General features: G+C 42.0%; 1 protein-coding gene across 1 annotated transcript in view; it reads right to left on the reverse strand.

The window, feature by feature from the left end:
* LOC104538131 (type II iodothyronine deiodinase-like) overlaps positions 1-11,133 on the reverse strand; it is a 12,000-nt gene extending 867 nt beyond the window's left edge. The window contains 1 exon segment of the mRNA XM_010181218.1: positions 10,912-11,133. Within this exon segment, the coding sequence (XP_010179520.1) occupies positions 10,912-11,133 (222 nt within the window).
* Between the last annotated feature and the right edge of the window lie 3,813 nt (positions 11,134-14,946).

Here is a 14,946-nt window from a genome sequence, read left to right on the forward strand (position 1 = left end):
ACAGGTATGCTACTCCATTATTGCCAGAAAATTGGATCTAAGATCTGTCTTGTCCTGTTCACTACACATATAGCCTTGTTCACCCTCATGTATCTGTAGACTCTTATTTGCTTTCAGACAGACGATCTCCAATTTATTCTAACTTTCCTCTGTGAGCCAAATTTTCTGGACTTTATTTGTTTTCACTGCCATCCTCTGACTTCTCTCTACTTACTTCACATCTTCCTTCCAGAACAGTGTTCAAAACTTCAAAAGAGGTTTTACTAATTATCACAATAATCAGACAATTACTTCATGTACAGATACATTCGAGATATTTGCTTTTTACAAAACATCATGACTGTTGACTAGAGGATAGCTAGTGAGAAGTTATAACGCCTAGGTCCCTTCTTCTGCCTTTCTAGTTGCTCCCCATCATGGATTTGGGTACTTCCTCAGTCCAGCCTGAATTTGGTGCTTTGCACTTGGCCCTATTGAACTGCATCCTGCATTTCAAGCCATTTTTCCAATTGTCCAAAATCATTGGGCATTCTATTCCTGATCTTTACAACCCATGCACTGCCTCTCAGTTTTGAGAGGTTTGCAGATTTCATACGTGTTATTCTCTTCCATCCTGCAGCCCAAGAGTGAAAATACTCAGAGTATGAAACACAGGAGAGATCTCTGCAGATGCCCACTCAATATTTCATTCTGCTTTGACAGTGGACCATCCAAGACTGCAATTGGGGAATGCAGTCATTTCATCAGTGATCGAGTGACACATTTCCTCCTACTGCAATGTTTCTCTAGAAGACTCGGGAAAAAGCAGCAGGAAAAGGGACAAGTTTATGTGGTGGTTGAAGTACAATGAAGTTAAAACGAACTTTTCTTCGCTCTAACCCCAGATCTCAGACCCAACAGGCAGCTGTGGAAAAGTAATTTCGCCTTGTTCGCTTCCATTTGCCTGCCTATAGAAAGTAGAATATAAACATCTCACAGAAAGGACTGCCAGAATAAGGTGGAGCCTGCAGAGGGCTCCAAGATCCTTAGCTGATAACTGCTCTGGAACCACAAAGTATTATTACATAAGGCAATTAGTTTTAATGAGCTCTGCCACAGCAGTTCCTATGTATCTGCCTTTAACATCAAGCTCTAGTAAAACAACGCAATTATCCTTTTGTATTTCCCTGACTCCTTCTCTCTTTCTCTGTCTCCTGTCTGTTTGGTTATGTTCAGAAGTGTTGCTTTGAAGGAAACATACAGGGCCAAAGTCTGAAGTCTTTTGTATTTTATTTCCTCTGAAGCTACACTCCAGTTGAAGCCAGTAGAAGTTAACGCTGAATGAGAACTGTGTAAAAACTGAATAAATAACTGATTTTTGGTGCACTTCCATTCTACATTTCATTACAGGGTATCCTGGTGAGGCGGATACTGTAAGAAGCTGAGTTAACAGCTGAACATGATGCAATTGCTGCTGCACATAGGTCCGGAGGCAAGTATATTGTAGATACTGGATCCTCCATTTCTCCCTGAGAAATCTTGAACATTACTTCATCAGAATAACTATAGAAGCAAGAGTCTAACCAAAGCAAAGTTTGCAAGACACTGCCCGTAAAGCTACCAGACTCACAGCTACATGAGAAGGTCTCACAGCGTGTTGGCACATGATATAAACATGGCTTTTACTATGTTCTACGGGGCAAATTGAGACACAACTGTGCCACCATTCACTCCAAGCTTAACAAGGAAGAGAGCCACAGAAAGAAAGACTTCTCCGAAACCCACAGATTTCTGCAGGTCAAGCATGTCATGATCAAGACGCTGGGAGCAGGGGTTGTGCAGCTGCACCACAGGCATGGGAAGCAAGTGATATCCCAGGGAAGCCTGGCCCCTTGTGGTCCCCCCTCCTCATAAACCTGCATCTGCAGCATTGCTACCTGCTAAAGCCTTGTGCTCTTTTGCCTTTTGAAAGCAAGCGAGGTTTGAAAGAGCTGACTTGAGGACTTGCTGTGGGAGTGGACTGTCCATTTAACTCAAGGATGGAAAAGAGCTGCATCCCAATTTTTGAGAAGAAAGGATGCATCTAGTGAGAGGCAAGCTCAGAGACTCAGGCTGTAGGATTTAAGCAGCAGCATTAAGCATACTGCAGCATTAAGCATATTGCAGCATTAAAGAAGTGCTGCTACAGGCCAGCTACACCTGAGGTAGTAGGTACTCTTCTGTGCAGCTGTTGAGTATGTAATTTCTCTCTGCCATTCCCTGCAGTAAGATAGGCAAAGCAGGAGCGAGTAAAGGGCCTGACTTGAGCAAAGAAACACACAGGTCAGGATCACCTGGCAGCGATATTAAATCATCCTAAGGGCAGCATTCAGTCCATAACCCAGCTAGGTAACTCAGCATGTTGTGATAAGTTGGTAACTACCAAAAAAAGGCACATCCCAAGAAACACGACGACTAGACATCTGCACAAACATTGGATCCCTCTTTACCTAGAAAGCTTTGCTGTTCTTGCACTACCAAGCAAATGCTTTTTCCAAAGCTAGCTTGCCCAAAATGTGCCTTTTGGGCAAAGCCTGACATGTAAGTATCTGTGCTGCACCCACTCCCTGGATGAATAATGGTCCTCAGTATTTAAGAGTGTGCGCTCATTCACTCAAAGAAAAGAAGTAATAACATGTGATTTAACTCATAAATCACAACTAAGCAACACACTTTGAATTTCTGATGTTTGTTGGCACTCTTCAGAGGAGGAGAAAAATAAAGGTAAAAAAGACAGAAGCAACGAAACTTCAGCAATGAACAGAGCTGCTCAGGAGACATGGAACATCTGAGCAGCTGTTTCCCCTCACTCTTCTGGTTTTATTTTAGCAAAACTATTATGACTGAAAATACTCTAACCAACACTATTGAACTGGGAAACCACAGTCTGCTTCTTGATCATACTTAAGCAGAAACAGAGGCTACATATTGTAAGCTTCTCATTACCAACTCTTCACTTGGGTCTCCCACATGCTTCTTTTCCGAGGCGAGTTTGCAAACCCTGAAGGAACAGACTAACAAAACCAGCTCCCATAGGACACCAGCATGGGAAATGCCCTTAAGTACTATTTAATATTGACACCAAGGGTAGCAACATATCCCACTGCTCTCCAGCAATGCAAGTTTGCATTCTGTCTTCATACTCCTTATTGACCAAAGAATAGATGAATCTAGGAAATAAAACACAAATGCAACCTAAGTCACCTTATAGCAGTTCCTCTTCTTTTCCCACAGCCATGAAGTGAGTCTCATGGCCGCAGGTTACCTATCATTTTCATTTTTGTTTCTAGGAGTGCTTGTGTTGGGCTTTTTCCCCTTAATGAGAGATCCTTGCCAAGCAGGCATTCACGAGGCATTTTCTGCTCTTGCAGAGGAGTAATTAGGTCGGTGCCTTGTTCCATGCCAGTGTCAGGCACTCCAAAAAGCAGCCCTGCCCAGTCGTTAATGCTTAAACATAAGCAGCGGCATCTCCACTAATTGGTCCTGATGAAGCTCTGACCTTCCCAAAGGGACTCTTTATTTCACCAGGCTCAGGGAACAGATTGACACAGATGACAATATCATCCTTGCTGATCATCTGCATTGTAGGCCTTGGCTGTCTTCTTTGTTGTTATTTATTGAAAGAAAAAATAGCTCTTGGAAAAGAAAATCGACGCAATGAGAAAACAAACAAAAAACCCATGTATTCAACCAAACCGCTTTTGAAATCTTACACAAAGGCAGGCAAAATATAAATTCTGAGAAACAAACCAGCAGAATTCCCCCTCACACGCAATCCAGCATTTCTATAATCACGTACTTATGTGCGTGCGCATTCGGGCATTCGGCGCCAGCCTTCTGGATGAGGTGGAAAGCGGGCGGCACGCAGGCACCCCCTCCCACGCAGCCCGCATGAGACACGCAAGGTAGGCCAACCAAATCTGAGAGCAAGCACCGGCCCGACACCGCAGCAGCGGCTTGCATCACTCGGGCGAATTTTGTGTTTGCTCGACAGCCTCGGTACTGCATCTCCTTCTCGGAGACTGCACGCAAAGTGGAAAAGGAACAAGGTTGCTGATGCTTTAGCAGGCAGACTGCAAAACGAAGGAGACTTAGGAGCTGGAAAAAAGCTCTATTCATAAACTACAGGCTAGAAATAGCACATACTGCTAACTTTGTTACACATTCTCCATGAGGACTAGGAAAAGCCCCATGGACAAAACATCGCCTCCTCATTTACCTTCTCTTTTTTTTTTCTTGATTTGCATTTATCAGCTTTAGCATAACCCTCCTGGGACCCTGTGCACTGGAATACAGCTTTCATTCCCTGCATAAAGGATTTTCAAACAGTTTGGCAGACTCATTAGGCTGTGTCAACCCCCTAAAGAAAATAGGTGTTGCCAAACAATTAGCAGTCTGTGATATTAGCCATTTAAATATGGACATGCTGTGTTTGGGACTGCAGTCCAGTGATTGGTAATGAACTGAATCCCCGGAGCTTTTTGCTCCTTTTCAAATTCTCTGCTTGGATTTGATTTGATCCCATTCAGCTAAATATAGCCTCTGAGCAGCCCGATATTTCTCAGTGCTTCATCCAAATCATAATCAGACTCTGGCTGGAAAATTATACAAATTATTATTATTTTTTTCTTTTTTTTTTTTTCACATGACCCAGAGTTGTGCAGTGGATAAAAATTACAAGAGGCCCTTGTCTGGAGTAGCATATGGGAGTGGGAGCTCTTCATTTGTCATGGGGAGGTGGCAGCTTGCTTTAAGAGGCTTGGTTACTCGATCTGGAGAGCAGAGACTGGAAATGACTTGGGTTCTCCACAGCCTTTATTTAGGATCAGGTGTGTGAAGCTGAGGGAGGGAAGTGGGAGACAAATTAAAAGGGCACAGTCCAGATAAAAATAACTAGTCAAATGTTGCTCTCGTTATTTAAAAACTGCCAGTCCCACAAATGAGCATGCATGGCAGAGGGAAAGCATAAAGGAGCCTTTTGCCTTGCACTCTTATAAAAGAAAGTGGATAATTTTAGTGTCTCTGATCTAAGACTCTACAGCAAGCTTCTTAAGGGCTTATGTTTCCCTCAAGATGGGAGCATGGCCTACAAAATTGTGGCCTCTGGGCCACTGGCTGCCTTTGTGGACTCTACCTACAGGTGAGAGAGACCTTCACCAGTCTTTGTTAGTTAGCATCTGGAGGAAATTTGAAATTAATTTGGATTATTTCCTTTTGTTTTTACTCATCTTTAGCACTGTATGAATACACAGTGGTGGTTTTTTTTGGAGAGGGTATTATCCTTGTCTTGGGTGGTGTCTGTCAGCTTATTTTCTGTGTCTACCACAGCCGGAGGGGATTTTGACAAGTGTCTGACAAAAAGGCAAGCAGTCTTATCAGTCAGTTTTTCGCATATAAGGGTGAAAGTGGAAGACTACAGAAAGATGGTGTGGAAGAAGTGAAATTATACGTGCAAAACATAAGATGAGAACCCATGCAGGATAGGAGCCATCACATTCCCATTCCTACCCGTTGTCTGCCTTGACTGTTTGAACTGTAAGCTCTACAGGACAAGCTGTCTGCTCCTCTTGATTAGGGGACAGCCTAGGACAATACATCTCCAGTCTAGGTTAGTCCTCAGACACTACTATAACAAACATGATTATATATTAATAATAATGGGAACGTTTAAAGAGGGATGACAATGACAAGCCCAAATCCTGTTGAATTTTTGTTCCAAACACTGCAGGAAAGGTTTTAATTGTGGTTTGGTTTTGTTTGTCTCACTTCTTTCATGATTGTTTTCATTTGAAAATGTTAATGAAAAGAATTCTGCTAAGGCTGAACTTTGTAAAACCAATACAATATTTTTAATACCACACAATTTCCAGTTCTAAACCCGGAAACTATACAACATGCTCTCTTTCACAATTTCCCTTTATCTCTGTCAAATGCGAACAGAGAGAAACTTCCTTGCCTTGCCAGGCAAAATAAATACAAATACAAAGTATAGAGGTTCTGCCTTTGTCCCAACCTTTGAAAGATTTCCCCAAAAAGCAAAGAGCTACTGGACAGCCAAACAGCAGGTAAAGGAACATGCCATTGCATTACTTTCACATATGGCTTTGTGATAATGCTTAGCATTAGAGTTTTGGGGCTGTCCTGCTTTGCCTACTGATTTCTTGTCAGGAATGAATGATGTACGTACCAGGCAGGCAGAAGCAGCCAAAGTTAATTTAATCGTGCCTCCCTGAAGTCTCAGGAAACCCCCACTGGGTGTTTACTGAACCAGTCTACTCCATCCAGAGCTGGGCCTGTGCTGTGAAGCTGGGATCCCGTGCCAGGCGTTCACTCCGTGCTGGGCCTGTCATGCCAGAGCTTGCTGCTGGCCCGCTCAAAAGGCAGTACAAAGCCATACAAGTACATACACACACCCACCAGCATCCATCACTTGATACCGGTATCCTTTTGAGAGCTGTAACATACATTTACACACATGTGCCTATCTACACACGTGCACATTACCCCCATAGGTGCACCACGACATTCCTAAATGTTTGGCTGCTTCAGGGAGATGCCATTTAGGTCTTTCCCTTCACTACCCTGCACTGAGGTGGAGGAAAGGGAGGACTTCCTCTAGGATAACTTAACAGCTCTATGCTGGAGACCAGGAACAGCAGCTCTGCATTGCTGAAGACAAAGCTGGTGTCTGGCACTGGAAAAGCTCCCAGCACAAGGCCTCACCACTGGCACTGCTAACGAGTGCAGCCTTTTTTGTGCTCATTTTAAAAGCATTTTAAGATAACAATTTCTCACCTTTGGAATCCTAGAAAGCAGATTCATCCCAGTACCAAATAAAGCGTGGAACTTAGCAGGTAAAAAAGGCTTTTAAATGTCATTACAGCTTTTCAAAACTTCTCCAGCTTTTTCTCTGGATTTCTGTAAGGTATGCGGCACATTCAGTACACATGCTGTGGGCTAAAACAAATGCCTCAATGGCATTTGTAGAGATGACCTATATAAATCATCCAGAAGGCATACTAACACCCTCCCAAAAAATCTCTTGGTTTTTACCTTACCAGTCAGTGTGGTTGTATTTGTGTCTATAGATATGTATACATACACACAAATATATATGTGTACACCTATACAGAGAAATGAGAGTGGACTGACTCCTGAAAAAGCAGATTATGTATGTCAGTGTGTGTGCATGTATGCCTCTGTGTGTGTGTTTTCACATTTATACACATATATGTGCATGTATGTACTTATACATAGATACACACATGTAGATACATCTGTATACATACAAACACAAAGTGTAAATACCTACACACACATGCATACATCATTTGCTCTTCAAGAGTCAATCCACTCATTTCTGTAGATAAACAGAGCACAACAGTAAGTTAGAAAAATAACATTTCAGTAAAATACTTGTGCTCTTTCAATTATCAAAAGTTCACGTAACCTGACTACTGGCGATATTTCTCTCTGTTATTACAATTAATCTGGTCCTAAAGACTCGCTTGTTGTAATGTAAGACACATTTGCCTCTTGGGAAAAAATAGGAGGAGGAAGTTCTATAAATCACAAAGCTGGTACAGTGTAGACAGTATCAGCACTGAGTGTGGCAGCTACTGAACTCAGAGCTAAGGAAACAAGAAGAAATAAATTCATTATTGATAAAATTTACATAAGGAAATAAAAATAAACAATAGAGAAATCATTTTTATTCCAGTGGGACTGTAAAATGTGAGGGAAACACGTCATATAGAATGTTCCACCAAAAAAAAGAATACTGAATTTACTCTACATACAATACAACAAATTCTACGTTCCTTCCCCACTGAGGATGTTAAAATCTTCACCTGTTGCTAGGTAATCTTGCCTATGAAGCAACTGCCCTAACCAAAATGTTGTGTACAGTAATACTGAATAACAACAAAAAGCAGAACAAAAGCAAGTTGAAATTTGGGTAAGATATTAAAAAGTTTTTCTAGAAGGGAAAATGCATCAGAATACCCATTTTCAAATCTACTTTAACGATTCCAAGATCATCTCCTGTATGCACTACTCTTGCAGGAAAAGCATTTAATTCTGGGACCGTCTGTGTGTTTTCAGACAGAGTTGTTTTCTTGTAATAAAATTTAATTTCATCTCGAATCTAGGATCTACCCACAGGTTTTCTGGAATGGCTTCCAGTAAATTTTTTCTGTGAACAGAAATTTTACATCAAGTACTTTTCTGAGAACGCTATGAAATGTACTCGGGAAGAGTTCTGTGCAAGTGACCCAAAACATAGGGAGCCCAGGCATAGTTACTGCTTTATCCAGCCTTCTGCTAACTGGCAGTTGAGTTTTGGGTTATCTCACACATCTGCAATTCTGCTACTCTAGCTGGAAAATGGTGATAATCTCATAAATACCGCTCAATGGAATAAGCTTAAGCACCTGCTTAAGTACTTTGCTAATACCTGGCTTCAGCTAGCACATTGGAGCAATGAGCTATCACGGTTCTGGTATCGGTTGTGTTTTGCCATGCTGTATAGCACCCTGATTCCGTAATATTTTCATTTCCTGTCATCGCTAATTGGCTAAAATTACAATATCACACCTCGGCAGTCCTACTCAGGGTGTAGAAAAAGATAATTCAGGGGAAAAGATGCTTTGCGGGACAGCCTTTAATATATTTCACTATTTCTGATGCTTTTAAAGCATGCTGTAAAGCAGGATATATTTCAATTTTTTTTCAACTCTACCAGTGCAGCTTACAGAAGCAGCAGCAGATTCTCCTCTATTGTGGAGGTGATGGCTTTTCTTTTCCTAATTTAGCTCCTCGGTTTATTGTGTCCCCTCTCTAATTTGGTTGCTACACTTATCTACCTTTCTGCGTTAATCAAGGGTTTCCAATGACCTTCTGTCCTTATGGCCTGTAATTCTCTTAAGGAAAACAGTCTTTCCATGAATTGTTGGTCAATCAGTTTTGCCTTAAGGATAGCTGACATGAATGGATTTTATCTCCTTTTTGGAACAAGGTGCTAAAATTTGTTTATGTCTATATGCATCTTTCTGCTGAGTTCTTTGAGGCCCAAAATCCATTCTAGGGACCTTAAAACCCTGATTGACCTGAACAACCTAGAACATATAATGGTGATAAGGGAGAGTATTTCATTACCAAAGTTCAACGTATGAGTTTCATTGCCAATGCCAAAAATAGCCCAGAGTAGTTCCCTGTAGCTTCTGTGGTTGACATCAACCATCCTGAGAAAAAGGCAAAGTATGGCTTTGGAAAGTACAGAAAGAGATGTGACATCTTTATTTCAAGTAATTTTGTGTTATTTAAACAAAATGAGATGGAAAATATCTCAGAGATAGAAGATTCCTCACAGCTCCACACCTTCCTCAGACCCTGGGCCATATCCATGTTGAAAAGTTGGAAACTTGGCTGTTTCAGAGCCACGCTATCAACTTCCAATGGAGCCTTGACCAAGCCATGCGTTAACTGTCCTGCCTTACCTTGTCTGTAAAACGGGAACAATTGTGTTCAGTGGCCCATTTAACAAGGCCACTGTAAAATTTACTTAATGTCTGTGAAGAGACTAAAAACAGAAACTAGAAAGGCTAGGAGAATAGTGAGCTTCATTCAGCATTACTTTATTTAGGTAGCCAGCTGGCTGATTCCTAGGGTGGCAGTAAGAGGTTGACCCATTTGGCAAAAGCCAATGTTATTTATATTTGTCTTACACTGGAAATTAATGTCCCTGTGGCTTGGGTTTCAGGCTAAGCAGCTTTTATTGCATATCACAAAGCCAGCAAACACCAGCACCACCAGCTCTTCACATCTCTAGGTAAGGGCAAATACAAAAGCCATTGTGGGAGACCAAAAGAGGACTGGAAGGGAGGTGATAGAAAAAGAAATATTTTTAGAAGATACAGAGCTATCATTTGGATAGGACCCCATGACCTCATGACATCACGGGGTATGTTAAATTAGATGGTCTAAATAAGACAACACATTAACAGACTAAGCACTGTTTTGGAAGCCACAGAGCTCTGAATCCAGTTCTTCTACTTACTAACTGGGTGGCCTGTGCAAGAAATGTCATCTTTCTGGGTCCACCTTCTCAATCTATAAAAGGGAACTATAACTACTTCATGAGACCTGGGCAGCACCACTGGGTAATGTTTGTACGAAACGTAAAGGAAAAAAAAGTACACGTTGCATAACTGCTATAGGCTTTATTAATTTAAATCATATGGCAGCTGTCCCTCAGCTAGACAAGTTCATTTTTAATCTCTGACATGTCCCTCTATCACTGCTTTCATGAAGAGAAAAGGTTCACTGTTTCACTCCATGGCCAGTTTTACTATTGCCTAGAGTGAGTCCTCCAGTATAAAAATTAACATATGAGTAACAGAAAATGCCAGTGTAGTGACACAGGTTCATTTCTGTCTTTTACTCTAATTAAGATAATTCTATCTATGTCACATAGATGGCATCTATCTATGTAGAGCTCTATCTGAAGATGCAGTCTTTGTATGATCTCTGAGGATCTGACATGGCAAGCAACAGCTGTGAAAATATCTAGAGCATTTTACAATTATAGGAAAATCTTGAAATGCTTTCTAAATAAGATTATTATTCATACTGGTGGGGAAACTGAGGCACAGCTAAACTAAGTGATGTGGCCATGGCAGAGCGTTAGTGGCAGAGCAGAGAGACAGCAGCTCCCGAGTCTCATGAACCCTCAGCCCCGACTTCAAAGTACTGCTCCCTTCAGCTTATACCTCTCTCCCACCGAATGTAACATCAAATAGGATAGCCTGCCCCGCACCGAGTCATCCCCTTGACGAGAGGGATGCTCACAGCTTACCCACCCCGACCTGCCGCTTCCCATCCCCGTGTACCCACCTGCTTGTAGGCGTCCAGGAGGAAGCTGTTCCAGACGCAGCGCAGCCCCTCCGAGGTCAGCATCCTCCGCCACTCACCGCGCCCAGACTTAGACCGGCTCAGAAATAGCACCATGTGCTTCAGGAGGATCACAGAGTCATACAGCGCAAGGAAAAGGCAATTGGAGAAAAAGACCGGCAAGATCTGAAGCGTGATCAGCAAATCCACACTTAGCAGACCCATCTTCCCTGCTGCTTCTCTTCAGCCGGGTGCCTTCAGCTCCCTTTTTTGCCCTACACCCTCATTTGAAAAAGTAAAGTAAAAAGTATTTCAAAAGCCTCGTTACCCCGCTCTCAAGTCTCTCTCTTTAAAACGAGCAGAGATAGTTAAATATGAGCAGGCTGGTTAAAACCATAACTGCATGATATTCAACTCGGAGCTGCTGATTTTTCAGAAACTAAGATGTTAACAGAAATTCTTCCCTTAACCAGGAGACCTGATTTTGTTGAAGAGAGAGGCAGCTGTGCTTCCAGCTCCCTGCAGTTACAAAATTTAAGCTGAGACTGTTAATTGTTAACTTTCCTGCACTATCCCATTGTTCCTCAGCTATTTAAGCACTGAGCAGACCTCTCATTTCTGTGTCAGTAAAGCCAGCTACCAGGTGCAACAATACTTTTTTTTTTTAAAAAAGGTTTATGTACATAAACTTTCTGTTCCTTCCTCCCTCCCTCCCTCCCTCTCTTTCCAAAAATCCCTCTCCCCCTCTCTCCCCCGCCTCTCTCTGTTCCTGCCTTCCTCCTCTCGCCCTCTCCCTCGCTATCTGCCTATGGTGCAAAGTGCTTTCCCCTCTGGAGTCCTAGCTTGCTTCCCTGAAGCCTTTTATACATTCCCTAGCTAATTGCTGCAATAGAGAAATGAAACCCTAATCTTAGTAAAGATCTTGACGTCAATGTAAAAGAGGGCTTTACTTTGGCCAGGGCTGCAGTGAATAGAAAAATGAAATTCTCAAAACTTTTTTTCTTTTCTTTTTTTTTTTTTTCAGAGAGAGGAGAAAAAAAAAAAAGAGAGAGAGAGAGAGACAGACAGCAAGGGTGAAACTTTGCTTTGCTTTGAAAAGGAAAAAGAAAAAAAAAATAAACCCAATATGCTTCTGACTGCTCTGAAGAAATGCTCGCAGATTTTGGAAAAAGTCTTTTCATATGACATGGAAGGTGACACAGCAGCACAGGCTTCTGTTGTCAATGTTGTGGTTTTTTTCCTCATGGTTGATTTTTTTTTTCCCTTTGCCCTTTTGTCTTTTCCAGGAAGGTGTGTGAGCTGATGCATCCCAAGAAAGGGCACAGTTCTGTACATTTTCCTCCCACCTTCATTGAAGTACAACATGTATAGTGTTTAAATAGCTTTTGTTGTCTTCTTGGTATTTAAGGAAACTTAAGGTATTTAAGGGAACACCCAGCACTGACTTAATCTACTGATGTGTAAGAGAAGATGATAAGAAGGAGAGGGAAAAAAGTTTAAGGATTTGGGGTTTTTAGGCAAAAGCTGCCTGCTTAAAAATCATATGTTACAGCCTTAATGTTACTTACTCAACTGAGCTTCAAGGACTCTAATATTCCCCTATGATAACTATTCACATCTCTAGTCTAGTAAGGATAACTAACTTTTGGTTACAGCCTTATTAAAACAATCTCAGAAAGAAAGAAGTTTCCTCTGGCAGAGCCATGTGTGCTTTAACAACCACAAGCATCCCCTGTAGCCCCATGCTGAAGGTTTGCTTTGTTCATTTGCACTTCTCTTTGTTTTACCTTTTTAGTCCAATATTTGGTCTTCTTTCCACATGGTTGGGGTTTTTTGGTACAGTAGACACATTCTGTTGTTGGTTGTTTTTTGTTGGGGTTTCTTGGGTTCTTTTTAAGCATGTTTCTGACTTCCTTAGGTAAATATTTTATGTATTTCACATTGCAGACATCCATAATTTTGTTTTTGAGTGGATGTCTTCCCTATGTGCTTATGCAGGCTCTCCTCACCAGATACCTTTCATTTCCAGAGATGCCAGCATGATCTCTAACCTCTGTCAACTCACATCCTTCATGGGTAGGCACTGGCTTCCTTCATTAATATATCTTAGTCTCCATCAGTCATCACTAGCTGTTCACTGCTAGCCACTGCAGAAGGTAAACACCATCAATCTTCCCTACTCTGGGGTCTTTCATGTTCAGATATTGTAATTTCACTTGGGCTGTCGTTACCCTAGGATGCATACCTCTAGAAAGGCCACCCCATGTCTTGTCTTGGGCTCGCCAAAGAAAAGTTTGTTTAGGTAGCGTAATATCAGGCATTTGCAAAAGATATCACCCAGACAGGATATCTTCCAGCAAATGTTTACTCAAAGAAATAACTTTAAAAGGTTACACACATTAAACCAGTGACCTTCTGCGTTACTAGTATAAACAAAAAAAAGGAACCCAGTTTCTTTTTCAAACTGTAACAACTTTTTAGTCAAAATGTCAGTGATGACAGTGTTCTGTTGCCATAGAAAGGATTGCAACCTCGCAGATCTGGCTTTAGTATTAAAACTTGCAAAAACACGTTATGAGCAGGCTTTTATATATCCCCACATATGGGTGAGTCAGTGTGCTCCTGTCATGTGAGCGCAGCGCAGGAACAAGGGTCCCCAGAGCTGCTAAACTAGCTTATTGTCTGACCTCAGGCAAGCATAAGCAATCACTTGATTACGAGCCCTCTCAAGCCTAGATTACTCTTCTGAAGATTCACCACTAAAACACACAGGATCCCGCCTGGGATGGTCCCCGTTCTCTATTTTGGGAAGGTTTGTTGAAAGGCAGGCCTGGGGCTTGCTGATGACGATGCCGGATGAATCATCAGCCATTGTTTCTGAGAACAGTTTGCAAACAGCTCTGAGGACAGTCCAGCGCAGGCTCTTCCTGTTCCCCGGAGGTAAAGTCAGGCAAGAACCTACCCTGGGAACACGATGTATTCTGGGTTCCTGTGAAACAACTGCCCCTACCCACAGCGTGCTTCGTGGGTGAAGAGGTTGTTTGTGCGACAGCTGGAGCCCAGGCGGCTATGGAGCTTTGAAGTGCATCGGAAGCGGAGCAGGAAGCCCATGGAGCACTGGTGTGAGATGGTATTTCACATTTACTGCGTCACCTTCCTTGCCTATACAGACTGTACTGAGCTGAACAAAACTACCTCCCGTTGTGTGTTTGAGAGCTTCAGTGAGGAGATGCTGATAACTCCCTATTCCAACCAAAAAGATAAAAATCTTTTGACTAAATAAAAATACAGAAAGACAGTTTTTGCCATTGCTGTCTTCAGAAGCAATCTGGCCCTGCAGGGCACAAGCACTGCTCCTCAGATTAACAGAGGACAACAGCCCTCAACAAAGCATGCAAGCATAATTCCTGCTTCCTCTTGCTGATACTGCTTCTCTCCTTCTTGGCGCAAACACTTCATCCCTGTGTTTATTTTTCTTAGGGATCAAAAATACAATGGAAACCACTATTTGCATCTTTTGTGGGAGATGGGCATCTGCAGTGTATTCCCAGTGTTGAAGCTGACCATCTCCTGTTATTTCCCTGCAGACCTTTGTGAAGCAAGGAAGAAAGGCTACATCTTTCACACCTCGAGGCATTTAAGAGAGCCTTTACTCTCTTGAAGGAAAACTTGAGGAATTTGATACATGAAGAAGAATTAGGCAGGGTTGAAGATACGCATGAAAGAACCGAGATACGGTTCAGCTAAAGCTCATTTCAGTTACCTGCTCTGCCATACCTTCCTATATAATTTGGGCACAGCCCTACAATGTACCTCAGTTCTGCATCAGCAAAAGAAAATAAAGTCCTCCCGTAATCTAAGGAGCAGTCAGGTTCAGTAATGGGAAATTAAACATATCATCCATAATTTGTCAAGGTGGAATGAGCAAAGCCAACAACATTAAAGCTTTCACTGTTACTAGACCTTGTATGTGGCTAAAGTCAACAGTATCGGTATAGATGCTCATATTCTGTAATGTTTATAGAAATCAGTGCCACC

This window comes from Mesitornis unicolor, unplaced genomic scaffold, assembly GCF_000695765.1.
Source record: "Mesitornis unicolor isolate BGI_N332 unplaced genomic scaffold, ASM69576v1 scaffold48333, whole genome shotgun sequence".
NCBI classification, from domain to species: Eukaryota; Metazoa; Chordata; class Aves; order Mesitornithiformes; family Mesitornithidae; genus Mesitornis; species Mesitornis unicolor.